This window comes from Rattus norvegicus, chromosome 8 (assembly GCF_036323735.1).
Source record: "Rattus norvegicus strain BN/NHsdMcwi chromosome 8, GRCr8, whole genome shotgun sequence".
NCBI lineage: Eukaryota > Metazoa > Chordata > Mammalia > Rodentia > Muridae > Rattus > Rattus norvegicus.
In genome coordinates, this window is record NC_086026.1 from 60,532,367 (window position 1) to 60,546,430 (window position 14,064).

General features: G+C 42.3%; 1 protein-coding gene across 1 annotated transcript in view; it reads right to left on the reverse strand.

Annotated features, from left to right (window-relative positions):
- Pou2af2 (POU class 2 homeobox associating factor 2) overlaps positions 1–12,630 on the reverse strand; it is a 40,705-nt gene extending 28,075 nt beyond the window's left edge. Inside the window, exons 1-2 of the mRNA XM_008766355.4 lie at positions 12,527–12,630; positions 1,930–2,039 (exon numbers count right to left, since the gene is read on the reverse strand). Of these exons, the coding sequence (XP_008764577.2) occupies positions 1,930–2,039; positions 12,527–12,536 (120 nt within the window). The 5' untranslated portion in view covers positions 12,537–12,630. The remainder of the gene's footprint in view (positions 1–1,929; positions 2,040–12,526) is intronic.
- Between the last annotated feature and the right edge of the window lie 1,434 nt (positions 12,631–14,064).

A 14,064-nucleotide genomic window follows, 5' to 3' on the forward strand; every position in this document is an offset into this window, starting at 1 on the left:
TATTATGTAATATGTTATTATATTATATAATAATATTATATTATATCATTTTATCTTTTTAAAAAAGAAAAACTTAAAAACTAGAGAGAGAAAAAAAGAGAAAAATCCATGACTTGATGTTTATAGGTCTTGTTTATGAAGCCCTTTTATTTTTAAAAACACACATGAATTTACCGTTTGGATGCAGTCTGCCTTGCCGTCTTTCTATATGGCACACCTTTTTCCAGAAGCCATAAACAATAATGCTCTCTCTTATTTGTTTGTATGTACCTATGATACCGAGAAGTGTGAACTCTGTCCTCACACCATACAGACACAAGATCCATTCCCTGCCGCAATGTGCTTACACGCGCCTCTTTTCTACCTAATTGGACATTTCCCTGAGCCTTTTAAAATACCAGGCTTTAAAATTCAGTTGTTTTCTTGTCTGAAGTTGTGGCTGAGCATCCCTGGCGTTTGCACGTTGTAGCTGCTCATTTTGAGTAGATTCAGAAACACCCCCACTCTCTCTGATTCCCCTCTCAGTCTGGCAAGGATATTTATAACACACCCTCCAGATGCTTCTGAGCAGGGCCTTGGAGAAATACTGAATCGGGATGAGGCGAGGAGTCCAGCTGTTCAGATGTCTCTGTGTAAGCTTAGCTCTGATTGTCGGAGTGGAAGGGAAGAGGCTGCTTAAAGAGGGGCAGAGGGGTGTGCATGAGAAGGCGGTCTTGGATACAGAAGTTGATTCTGAAGCCGATCAGTTGGGTTGGAGGAGTTTGCCATTGGAGCAGTGTTGAAAGTGGTGGCAAACGTGTCAGCAGGTATCCGGAGGAAGGACTTCCCTTGTGTGCCCAGCACTAGATGCTGGATGTGGCTGCTCTACTTATTCCTGGTAACCTAATGTCCAGCATTTGGGCTATTGTATCAATAGAATGCATGGCATTAATTTTTCCTATTAGCTCTCGTCACCTTTTGAGACACAATCACAACTCGTTAGGCCGAGAGCAAAGCTACAAGTATAGATGTGACAGACAGACATCGGTGAAGCTTCAAACCTATTGGGATTTATCACAAACCGCATCTCTCAGATAGAGAAGAGAACGTCTATAAGAGGGCAGCAAATTTTCCTTAAGCTCTGAGCCTTTCTCTATGGCGACTGGGGGAATGTGGAAAAGTCCGGACACATCCTGTTTCTACTGTCACTAACTAAAGTAGTCAGCAATTAAGTCACAGAGCTCTGGAGACATTGCTGGTAGCTAATGGACATGCCTTGAGGTGACGAACAGTCAGACAATTTTATGTTATGAGGAACCTGAAGGTCATTTTGGGTGCCTCATTTCTTGTTAGATCGGGAGACTTTTGGAGAGGGGGGTGTTACATACACAGACGTCCCTGGCAGGCCAGAGTTCCCTCTATGCCTCTTCTTCCTATCACACCAGGTACCTTAGTAAGGAGGAGGGCTAGCATTTGTTGGCTGTTGTTTTTGTGACATGAGGGAGTAAACACATTCTATTTCCAGGGTCATATGATCAAGAGCAGATGAATAGAGATGCATATAATATTTTGAAGTGAAACAAACAAACAAACAAACAAACAAACAAACAAAAAAACCATTGTAAAATGGGATGAGCAAGACAGTGGGGGAGAGTGTAGAGAACAAAAGTTCAAGTAAAAACCTTGACACTAGTAGATAAGTCCCCAGAGACTATCACATGGGTGTCCTCAACAGGGAAAGACTGTCCATCCAGGGAAGGAATTAAAAAACAAAACAAAACAAAACCCAAAGTATTTCTGACATATGTCCTAGGTAAAGGATAAGTCTCTTGAGAAAACTCAGAGCCAGGGGCTGAGGTAGTGATGCGTAGGTAAAGGAAGAGAGGAGGGAGCTTGCTTTAGCAGAGGCTTCAGCCTTTAGGGCTTCAAACTGAATTAATCAGGACTTACATTGAGTCTGGAGTTACTTGTCTGTCTGGAGCGCTTTTCTGCTAGGAGATCCTTGACTGTGTGCTTCACTCGCACACCCTGGTAGACACGTTTGCTGTAATCTCCTGGGACTTAAGCAAAGGGAAAAGTCATAGTTAGGCATAGATAGGGTCACCAGGCCAAAGGCTGAAGGGTACAGAAAAGTCACAATAGATAGAGTCACCAGGCCAAAGGCTGAAGGGCACAGAAAAGTCACAATCAGGCATAGGTAGGGTCACCAGGCCAAAGGCTGAAGAGCACAGAAAAGTCACAATCAGGCATAGGTAGGGTCACCAGGCCAAAGGCTGAAGAGCACAGAAAAGTCACAATCAGGCATAGGTAGGGTCACCAGGCCAAAGGCTGAAGAGCACAGAAAAGTCACAATAGATGGAGTCACCAGGCCAAAGGCTGAAGGGCACGGTCCTGTTTTCTCATTAGGACAAGAGAGACTTTGAGTTTCAAGTGGATTCAAAGGAGTTCTAGTTCCTGCTGTTTGATGAAAATTCATCCAAACTCCACAGTGATGGAAGAGATACTCCTCTCTGTCTCTTACGCAGTGGCTCTTCAATGTGACCTCTCTGGTTTTCACCTCTGCTTTGTTAAGAATCACTCCCATAAGATTTACAATTTTCACTTTGGTCACAAGATCAAGGATTGGATGAACTCAGGATAATACCTCTTACTGCACAGGAAGAAGTTAAACATGGATGACCCAGGTTACAGTGAGACTGTATTCCTACTCTGGTTTATCAGTATGGGATGTTTGGCAGAAGGCCAAGTGGGTTGTTTGAAGAAAGTCATCTGTGTTCTGTCTACTACACTAAATGCGTTTGTCTTCGAAGATCTGGTGATTAGAATTGAGGAGTTACTGCTAAGACCCAGGTCAATGTAGGCTGGGTTGATGGCTCAATTAGTTTGCTGTGCAAGCCTGTGACCTGAGTTTGGGGGAAGCCAGGTACAGAGGCATGCATCTGTGATTCCAGCAATGGGGAAGCAGAGACAGGAAGTTCCTCTGGGCTTGCCGGTCTAGCTGAGTCAATGAGTTTCAAGATCAGTGAGAGACTCTGTTTTAAAAAATAGTGTGGAGAATGGTGGAGGAAGATATCCCATGATGACCTCTGCCCTCCACCCACACATGCATGCACTCCCTAACTCAAACACACTCAAAACCAGACCAAGGATAAAGAAGAGTTATTGGTTTAGTTAACATAGTTTTGAGTACTTACTATGTGCAGTTGTTGACAATACTATAGTGCTAGGCTGTTGGCATGAGTTATTTAACAAGTTCTATTTTGTAAATGAAAAAAACTGAGCCAAGTTATTTGCCAACTAATATCAATGTAGATGCAATTTAGACTCAGGTCAGATTGTAACTGAGCAACAAGGTAAAAAGTTTTACCAAGAAGAAATAACAGATAATGGATTTGTAGAGAGACATCTTCCCAAGGTTCTGAAGTTGGTCAGCATTGTTTCAAGCAGTTGTGACGTTGGTGAATCAAGATGGTCAAGTAATTACTGGAGAATCTTCTGCTTGGACCACCCTGATGGTGTTTGAGCACTGAATTAGTGGTTGAACTAGACACAGCTTAAAATATTTTTAAGCTTGAAATTGCTCTGGTCGGTTGGATGGCTGTGATCCACTTTAACTGAAGTGCTGCTGGCTTACAAACAGATACAGCTGGGACAGATTGAGTGTCTCTGTATATGACAGAACATACCCATGTATACATGTCTAAGGCACATGGCCAAACTCTAATCTGCTTGAATTTATAAACAGTCTAGGGTGTATCTGACACACAAATCGATTTGTATTACACAAAGGATGGAATGAGAGAGAGAGAGAGAGAGAGAGAGAGAGAGAGAGAGAGAGAGAGAGAGACAGAGAGACAGAGAGACAGAGAGAGAGAGAGAGACAGAGAGAGAGACAGAGAGAGACAGAGACAGAGAGAGACAGAGAGAGACAGAGAGAGACAGAGACATAGGCAGACACTAGTTACTGGTGTGGAAAAATAAAAATCCTTCAGCCGCATGTTCTTCATGTGTGAAATGATTGTAATTTCTTCTTAACTGACTTCAGGGATTTATAAGGAAAAATAACCAATACATCTGAAAATACTTTGAAGGTACTTAGTTTCATAAAAATACCCGTATGCAGATAGAATGGGAGAAGAAATGTGGTTTCACAAGAATGAGTCAGCTAACACAAATAAAACCACATTCAACATGGTTTCAACCAAGTAAAATTTTTTTCACTGGTCCTTTTTGATCTAATTTTGATAAGTTTTGGCCTACGTATTTTTTAATTAAGGAGGATAAAAATGCTTCTTTTAAGTCACTGTCTAATACAAAGCATGATTTGATCTAGAGTAGATTATGTCTTATTTGTTTATTTTTTGGAAAAGCCTTAGGCTATATTTATTAATTAGTTATTTATCCAAGATTTGCTGTGTGTCAGTAGAAGCTAAGAAAGGATACTATCTAGTGGAGATGGAAATACCTGAAAATAATTACAGAGGAAATGTGCCAGGTACAACAATAGAAGTCTGTCTAGAGTATTTAGAGAAGCCCAGGCTATATTATTGCTTTGTGGGGACAGGGAGAGTGGGAGCTGGGAAAGGCAGGATGAGATCTGAGTGTAGGCTTAAAGAAGGAGGTTGGGGGAGAGTGATTGCAAGGTGGACCATCCCAGGTGTGGAGAGCAGGGCAGCAAAGGTCTGGGAACAAGAACTGAATGAGGTATGAGAGAGGAGGTGGCCAGAAGGGAAAATGAATAGCATTCAACCATGATGTTTTTGGTGCACGGAAGGAGCTAGGATTTCATCCGGTCGGCAACGAGCCATTGAAGACTCTTCAGCGAGGGCAGTATGCTTAATTTGCATTTTAGATAGACTCTTCAGGCAACAGCATAGAGGGTGGATTTGACAACCACAAAGCCACAGGGAGATCAGTTTGGAGAACTCTAGAGTAATGAGACTACAGATCATAGGGCAGGTAGGAGCTCCAGGAGCCCATGTGAAAATTATTTAGATGCAAGAGAGTTTGGAGGGGGGGATGGAAGGGAAATTTCCATGTTTCCACCATTGCTCTGGGATGTAAGTTTTAGAGCCATCATGACACTGATGACACACCAGGAAAGAGGAAGTAACCACTCGAGGGAATGTTTGAGAGGATCTCATGATATGACACATCGGTAATCATGATCTGCATCTGGCATACTGGGATAAACAGGTCAGGATATTCTAAAGAGTTGAGACAATTATATTGAAAACCCTCTGATACGTGTGTGTGTGTGTGTGTGTGTGTGTGTGTGTGTGTGCAATTATTGGCATGTATTCATAATACATACTAATAACTTTCATAAAGGTCACCTTCCCCTCATGCCCTTCTTTTCACCTCTCACCTTGCTATTTCCTTTCCTTCAGTCTTGTTGCTATTTTCACATCACATATAAGAATAAATGTCTGTACCTATAAAAAAAAATCTAGGATCTGTAAATGAGAGAAATATGCAACATGTATCTGTCTGAGCTCAACTTGCTCTCCTTAATACAATGATCTCCAATAGTATGCATTTTGCAGCAAATGACATAATTAATTTTTCTGAATAAAATTCTAGTGTGTATCTGTGTATCCTGATGCACAGGCCTGGACTAGAAGATTAACGATAGAAGCCAGGCTGCACTCACAGTTGGAGAGGTTTCACAGGAGGAAGAGAGAACTTTATCAAGAAGATAGGGAAGATCACTGGGAGGAGAGCCAGTAATAAATGGTGGACAGAAGTACCAAGACTTTAGGGGCAGACATTTCAAGAAAGAAAGATGTAGCATCTGCTCTCTGATGTAGTAGATTGATGAGGACAGAAGGGCAGTCCTTGCTTTCAGTTTAGTGGTTGGTGTAAACCTTAGCAAAAGAGATTCTGTGGGGAGCCTAGAAGTCAAATGAGGCTGTTAAGGGAGGGATGGAGGTGAGGGGAGTAGGGGTAATTGTTCTTGAGGTTTGAAGGTAAAGAGTGGTAGAGGTTGGATGATGATCACAGAGAAGTTCCGAGGCTGCTTGGGTTTCCCATCTCTGTATGTGTTTAGGGGCAGCAAAGAATTAAGGATAATTGAATAAGAAGAAAAGAGTCAAGTTTTTTGAAAGAGGTAAAAAGTGCTAGAAGTCAATCTTTAAAAAAAAATAAATTCGGATAAAAGCACATGTTAGTTCTCGACCTCTGAGAAGAGAATAAAGAGAGGTCACATGGGACAGGGTGATGAAGTCAGTTGCACTGTGAAAGAAGAGTAACCCGCAAAGGGAACGTTAATAGGGATCCTGATGGTGGGAATGAAGGAGTCAGAGCCAGGTAGAGAAATCCAGTTGAGAATAAACATCCTGTAATGTGATTCTCACTGTGCAATTCCTGGAGCTTCAGCATCAGCAACTAGGAACTTGTCAGGGATGAGGATTCCCAAGCCTTACTCTAGAGTACCGAGTCAGAAACACTAGGACTGTGGCCCAGCTCTTTAGGTGATTCTGATCTCCTCAGAAGTGGCAAAATCTTGACTACACACACCAGGGAGAGCTGTATGATTTTCCTGTGTGTGGTGGGATGTGTACATGTTGGAGAGGCAGCCCTAAGTTTGGCAGTCATCATGGGCAATAAGAAGGCACTCTGGATCATGGACGGCACAGACTCAAACATGCTTGAGAAGGACGAGGGGTCTGGGCTGGATTCCCATGTGTTTGCAGACAGTCTTGATTGACATTGCTTTTCTCTGAAGGACTTTTACACTGGTTATTTGTATCTGAATTAGCAATTTCCATTTTACTTGCATGCCAAAAAGCCTATGGCAAACATGCGTTTTGTAAATAGTTTTTAAAATAATCATATGACAGCTAGCAGCTGAATGGAGTTAGCAGACAGAAAATAACCAGATCAAAACTTTTGAAATTTTGTTATCAGTCAGGTGTGTGTACCTATGGGCCTTGACTTAGTGGAAGGGTGGAGTTTTATGCCACAGGGGATATTAAACAAGTTTCATACACACAGCAGGATCCCATTTTAGTGAGCTCAGTGAGACATCTCTCCATGTGAGGGGAGACAGAAACAGAGCGCACTTTGGATGTCCAAGCAAAGGTTTGTGGGAGGGCATGAGTCTGAGTGTGTACTTAGTGTGTTCATAGGTTAGGAGGAAAAAGACCGTGTGGCTAGCATACATGTGTAGGCAAAAGAGAAGAGACAGGAAGGAGCCATGGTCATGTAGAAGGGTAAAGCATCGGTGTGGTTTTACTTTGTAATTCATTCATTAATTAAATAGTTTGTAGTATAGTGAAAATGTGTGTGGATGTATGTGTGTAATCGCGAGGGAATGTCTGGTCTCCTACTCTGTCTGTCATTCCCTTATTCTTTTGAGACAGGGTCTCTCATTGAACCTGGTGGCCGGCAAGACCCAACAACCCTCTGCCCCTTTGAGTGTTGGAGTTAACATACGTGCAGGGCCATTTCCTGCTTTTTTTTAAATGTGGGTGCTGGGGATTCAAATTCAGATCCCCATCCTGCATAGCAAGGACTCTTAGTTATTACGTTTAAATGGGTCTGTACTTAGGAGAATTTCAGTGAGCCCAGGGTTCTAACCTGAGCTTTAGACTTTAGTATCCATCTCTGTGTGCATCTCCAGCAGATGAGCTCAACTTGTCCAAGTCCAAATAGAAACTGTCTTCTCCTCCTATTTACCAGGAAGCTTACCTCCCTTAGTTGATGACAATACCAACCTCACTGCCTTTCATTCCTAAAGCTCTACAACCACACCCTTAACTCTCCTTCCTCTGGCACTCCACAAACCCTAGTTTAGATGTACATGGGGATGCTACCCATGGAATCGGTAATCGCGACTCTCTTTATTTCCAGAGGAAATACTTTCCTCTCACGGCAATTAGTCTAGTAGACTGCTAATGCAGTGGTTTTCAACCTGTGGGTTGTGACCCCTTTGGGGGTTTGAAGCACCCTTTCGATGGTCACTTAGGACCATTAAATATACAGATATTTATATTATGATTCGTATCAGTAACAAAATCACAGTTATAAAGTAGCAGTGAGAATACATTTATGGTCGGGGTCACCATAACATCTGTATTCAAGGAAGTATATTCAAGGGCTGAAGCATTAGGAAGGTTGAGAACCACTGCTCTAATGGGTTCCCTGCTTTCATCTTTCATCCCTGCCCTGGTCTATCCTCACAGCGGTCAGAGCAGGGGCGCGGGGTGCGGGGCGCGGGGTGCGGGGGTGCGGGGTGCGGGCTGTGGGGTGCGGGCTGCGGGGTGTGGGTAGGGGTGGTTCTTTTAAAAAAAAATCCAGCTGTATTCAGAGCCCTACAGCACTTCCTCATTTCTCCAGTCTCTGATGACCCTGTTTCCTGGCTCCTCTCGTCTCATTTCCTAAGACCCTCCTCCTCTGCACTCGAGTGCAGCTCTGTAACGACCGAGAGTGCTTTCACCTGAGGATATTGCTGCCTCTGAGCTGGAAGGTTAGCTCCTCTGTCCTTTGCCCCTTTACCCCATGGCTGACCTCCTTGTCTTCCTCTGTCCTTTACCCTCTGACCGACTGCCCTGTCTTCCTGAGTCCTAGTGTGAGGCCATCTCAATAAAAGCATTTTAAATGTTGCACCATCCCCTTAAGGCATTCCAGATTCCTCTTCTGTACTTTTATCTCCATTTAGGACTCACCAGTTTACAAAGTCCCACTATTTAAAAGATTATTGTTCGTTTTCTGCTCCATTCTGCTACAAGGGTAGAGCTCTCACTAGTACACCCTGATGCCTGCGACTTGCACGTTCTGGGCTTTTAGGTAAGTATCTGTTGAAAGGCTTTTTCACTGCTGCTGTGAATACTCATGGGAGTGCTGACATAATCAAATGGATCTCTGTACTTATATTACTGATCTGGTGAGACGGCTCAGTGAGTAAAGATGCTTACCGCCGGCCCTGGAAACCCAAGTTCAATCTCCAGCCCCCTTATGGTAGGAGGGAAATGACTCCTATAAGCTGTCCTCTGACCTTCACGTGGATGCAGCACCATGTCATTCCCCCTCGACCCCCCAATAGTGCACAGGCTTAGATGTAACTAAAAATTAAAAATACACCAAAAGCATATAATGTCGTGCATTGCTTAGTGATGGCAACATGCCGTGAAAATGAGTTGTCAGTTTCATCCCTGTGCAAACAGAGTATGCGTAAGCAGATCAAGGTGGCTCTGGTGTCACTGGGTGGCAAAAGGCTATTGGACAACTGTCCTTTATGCATTTGGAAATTGACTGAAACACGTGCTGCACATTTGGAAAATAAAATGGAAGAAGTCACTGAAATGTTCAACAGAGAATTATGACCACTGTCATAGCTTTGGAAGATTTGAAAAAAAATATTTGAAGCATTAATCCGAGAACGGGTCCGAGCGTAGGTATAGGACGAAGATACAGAGGAGGAGTCATCATGACACAGCAAGAATGACAAAGGACAGATTTAAGAGGGCTTTAAAAGTGACAGGCACACACACACACACACACATCTGCATATGTATACACACAAACATACAAATAGCGAACTATGAAGGTTTGGATAGGGAAAGGACATTTTGAATATGTTGACTCTGAGGTTGTGGGGATATAATCAAATAAAAGTGAATGTGTCCTGTAGATAAAACAAGAATTTAGATCTGGGTTGACACTGTATGTCTTGAACACTTTTATAGTTAGGTCCGTGGAAACAATGCTCTCCATAGAGGCACTTGCAATGAGAGGACATAGGATATTTAGTCGCCGGTGCTTAGAGCAAGAAAGATCCACAGAAGGGCTACTGTGGGAAAGGCCCAGAAGCACAGAACAGCAGCGTGGGATCAGGATGAAAGCACCAGGGAGGCGAAAGAAAGAGGGAGGCTAGGGAAGAAAGGATAACCAGCAATTTCAAATGCTTGGTGCCTAGTAGGTGCTCAATAAATGGTTATTGTATGTATGTGTGTATGTATGTATGTATGTATGTATGTATGTATGTATAGTCGTGCATTGTTTAGTGTGGTAGCATGTTGTATACACACATTCGTATATAGATACAAGTTGTTGAGTTATCTAGATCTCCCTCATCTATCTATATAGATGATAGATATAGATATAGAAATAGAAATAGATACTGATAGAGATGTAGCACTTTAGAGAAGCTGGGGTTGATGAACCTAAGAAAGTCCAGTGGGATTGCCAAAGTTCTTAGAATTTGGGCAAGAGTCACTTCACAGGACATGGAGGTGAAGCCCTCAGTTTTGAGTGTCATGGGAGCAGGCCTGGTGAGGAGACAAGAAGAGCCAGATAAACAAGCTTTGTAGCCTCAGCACGGCAAGGTGAACATCTACTTTGACAACAGTACAGATGAGTGCATTAAAACTTCAGCACATCGGTGGCGCTTAGCATACATTCTTCAAATCCTGCTTGGGATAGCTTTCTTCCTTCGGAAGAGTCTAGCTTCCCTGTTTTGGACAGAGTGATGCTCAGGGTTCATGAATGTTCCCGGTGTTTCCCCCTCTCTGTGTGCTGTGTCTATGTAAAGAGTCTACACCTGGGTCAGCACAGAGAGCCAGAGAGTTTTTATTCAAATGCTCTAGATACAAACTTGCATTCAGATCGGTTGTTGGGAAAACAAAGATGAGTGTTTCCAGAGAGCAAGAAAGAGAGCGCAAGCAAATTCGTCAGCGGGAATTAATTTATCCTTTAGAATTGGGAAAGAAGTTGGCACTGCAGGGTTGTGACTATGAATCTGTACTCAAATGTTTCTGTCACACTGTCCCCTGGTTCCCTTTTCTTCAGAGAATTTGATTTAATGGTGCTGTTGTTTACATCGTTTTTCAAAATTACTATTTCAATCAAACTAAGCTTATAATCCTAAGATTAGTTTAATAATTTTTATTAATAATTTAATAATTAATTTTGTGATCCTCCCAAAGCATTTTTACTTATACTATATGTATGTATGATATTTGAAACATGTCCTTATTTTAATATTTTAATGACTTTTTGAGATATATTTTCTTGCTTTTGAATTCTTTGGAGAGGCTAAGGAGGTGCTGGTGACAAGAAGTAGGGAAATGAGATGATTTGGTGAAAGAAACAAAGCAGACCTCCCCAGCAACTTCGGCAAAGGGGCTCCAGTCTGAGTTCTGTAACCTGACAACAGCACGAGGCAGTCAGCAGGCACAGCTCTCTGAGTTATAGTTCCTCAGAACACTGCGTATAGTTCTCCAGTCAAAGCAAGAATACCCAATGGGTAGACTACTGATGGACAGCCTGTGTGCTTGTCCCAGATTCTGACTGTGAGAGAGGTACTGATGTCCAAGACAGCACAGCAATAATATAGTGTGCTTGGTCATTGTCTGGATTAACTGTCCCTCCATCTTGTTGAACCTTTTCCTCATCCCACCCCCTGGCCCTGCCTGCCTCTCTGAGGGGAAGGTAAATTCTCTCTCAGAACCACTGCTGCTGCTTGCTGCACATCTGTGAGAAGCTTACAGTGTGTGGCTCTGCTTCTGGTCTGGGAAGAGGAAGCATTAGCTGTTTTGCCAGGAGACCACCAGAGCTGAAAAGTTTCAAAGTCGTCAAGTCCAGAAAGGTTCGCTTTATTAATCAGAAAATGAGGCCAACAGCTCATGACATCATCAGCTTAAAGTAAAGATGGGACATTTCAAACAGGAACAGTCAAACTACTAGATGTGCTAGGATTGTGTGGAAGTCATTTCATCACACTGTGATGACTCACTACCTCTCTCATCTGTCTCTTGCCTGCTAGCCTTTCCAGGGTGAGCCCTGAGCTTTCCTGCTAGTTAAGGCCATGTCGTAAGTCGACAGGTGCCCTTGAGACCTCTATCCTACTTCCTAGGTTCTGGGATCAGATTTGAAAGCCATATAGCACTTAACATGTATCAAGTCATTGTTCAAAGTACTTTATGAAGAATTTTAAAAGTATTTCTTCTATCATTCATCAACACTTAATATGGTTAACATCAAGGCATCTCAGATTTGTTCTTGACCAGGTGGATTCTATTCTACGTCAACACTAGCACATACCGGTTCAGGATGAACAAACTAGGAGAGACCTATATGTACTCTGCATTCATGAAATGACTCTCAAACCTCTTTCTTATCATACATTAGCAGAATATCCAAAGATGGCCCAAGCCCTGTACACATGTGGATCTTTCTTTCCTTTCTTTATAATTGAAAGTATAATTCCAAGAAAGTACTACATTTAAAACCAAGTTCCACTATTCTTGAAAAGGATGTGCTAGTATTCAGGTCACCATTTTGTGAGAATCATTTGAGTAGATTTCTTGCTCAGAACGAATAGCCACTTAAAGCCAACACAGCAAAATCAAATCTACAAGCAGTACATTGTGACTAGAGTTGTAAGACCACCACCAACGGTTGGCTTCTGCCTTTGTTCTCATACTTGTGTATGCTCTAGCTAGATAGGGCTATTGCAGTTTTATGTCAGATGATGTTAAGACTATAGTCAGAATGAAGAATTAGGGTTTCTGAAGATTGTTTTTAATTGTAGTAATCAACTCACCGCTGTCCATCCTGGGTAGTGCCACAGTGCCAGGCCTCTGAGAAATGTCCTTAGCGAGGGGTCCTGATCTCTTGGATAGCTTAGCCTGCTCCTGGTGGGAAGACTTCTGCACACTGAGTGATGCTTCTGAAGTCACTTGCTTTAGATTTGATTAAATGCAAATCCTTTGGTGTATGTTTCTCTCCAATTTGCATCCCCAATGCAGATTATATATGAAGGTACTTTTCCCCTTCTCTAAGGATTTTTATTCAGTAACAACGAGTTTCCATTAGGAAACAACTCTCTTAAATGTTTGTTATGGAAACAAGGTGGCTATTATTTGCTTCATGAATAGCAGTGGTGTTTTCCCATCTCTTCGATTAGGGGTTGGCTTTAAAAAGTAGTGCGTTGTATGAACAATTCCATATTGCCCAGTTGCTGCTGTATTTGGGTTACTTAGACTGTCTTACTTAGACTTTTAAAATCTGGACACTTTTCAAACACAGTTAAAATGTTAGGAAGCTATTTTTATTTGCAAACAAAATCTCAGACCATTTAAATACATGTAGATCATTTTTAATTTATAAACAAATGTGTGTGCTACCGCAGAGATTCACACATCAAATATTCGTAAGCTGCCTAAAAAGTCTCTTCCATGTAGCCCTGAAGCTAATGAAGTTCAAAGCAGTACCTGGAGAACCATCTCTAATCAAACCTCTTCACTGAAAATCTTCTTGGTGCTTGTTACGAGTTCCTTTGGAGAAAAATGGAAAGACAACAGAATTTAGGTATTTCAGCATTTCCTCAAGCATCTTTAAATATCCACACAGTTGCTGCTTGATCTGGTTTTGATTTTTGTCTTCTCTTCTAAACAAGGCTAGGACTAGGCATCTTCTGCAATTCTTCCCTAGTCATTCTAGATTTGCACAAGGGATGTTTCATTGGTCCGCACAGGCATCGTCCGATGCTTCTCAAGGACCTGAGCAAGATCAAAGGAATCTAGAACAACTGTTTGTCCTAGGGCAGTGGTTCTCAACCTTCCTAGGGCTGTGACCCTTTAAGGCAGTTCCTCATGTTGTGCTGACTCCCCAACCGTAAAATTATTTTCATTGCTACTTTAAAACTATAATTTTGTTACTGTTCTGAATCATAGTATAAACATCTGCTAAGCAGGATATCTGTGATGTGACCCCTGTGAAAGGGTCCTTTGACCCCAAAGGGGACCCACAGGCTGAGAACCACTGTGATAGATACTTTGTAAGAGAATGAAGAGGTTCTGAGAGCATAAGACTTTAGGTCTGTTACACAGGCGAGACAGCTGCAGATGAAAAGAGCTTCTGGAATTTTCTGAGGTGCAAATTTGTATACTCTAAGTCAGTGCTCATTTTTCTCCTGGGATGTACCATTTGTGATTTCTGAATGTCTAGGAGAGAACCAAAAAGGGCAAAACTTGTCTTGATTTCTCTGTTTCATGACTGCACAGATCCTTGTGACTTGTATTCTTCCCCAAGCAGGGGAAGTCTAGCAACCATACGGACTCATCTTGTGGACTCTCCCAG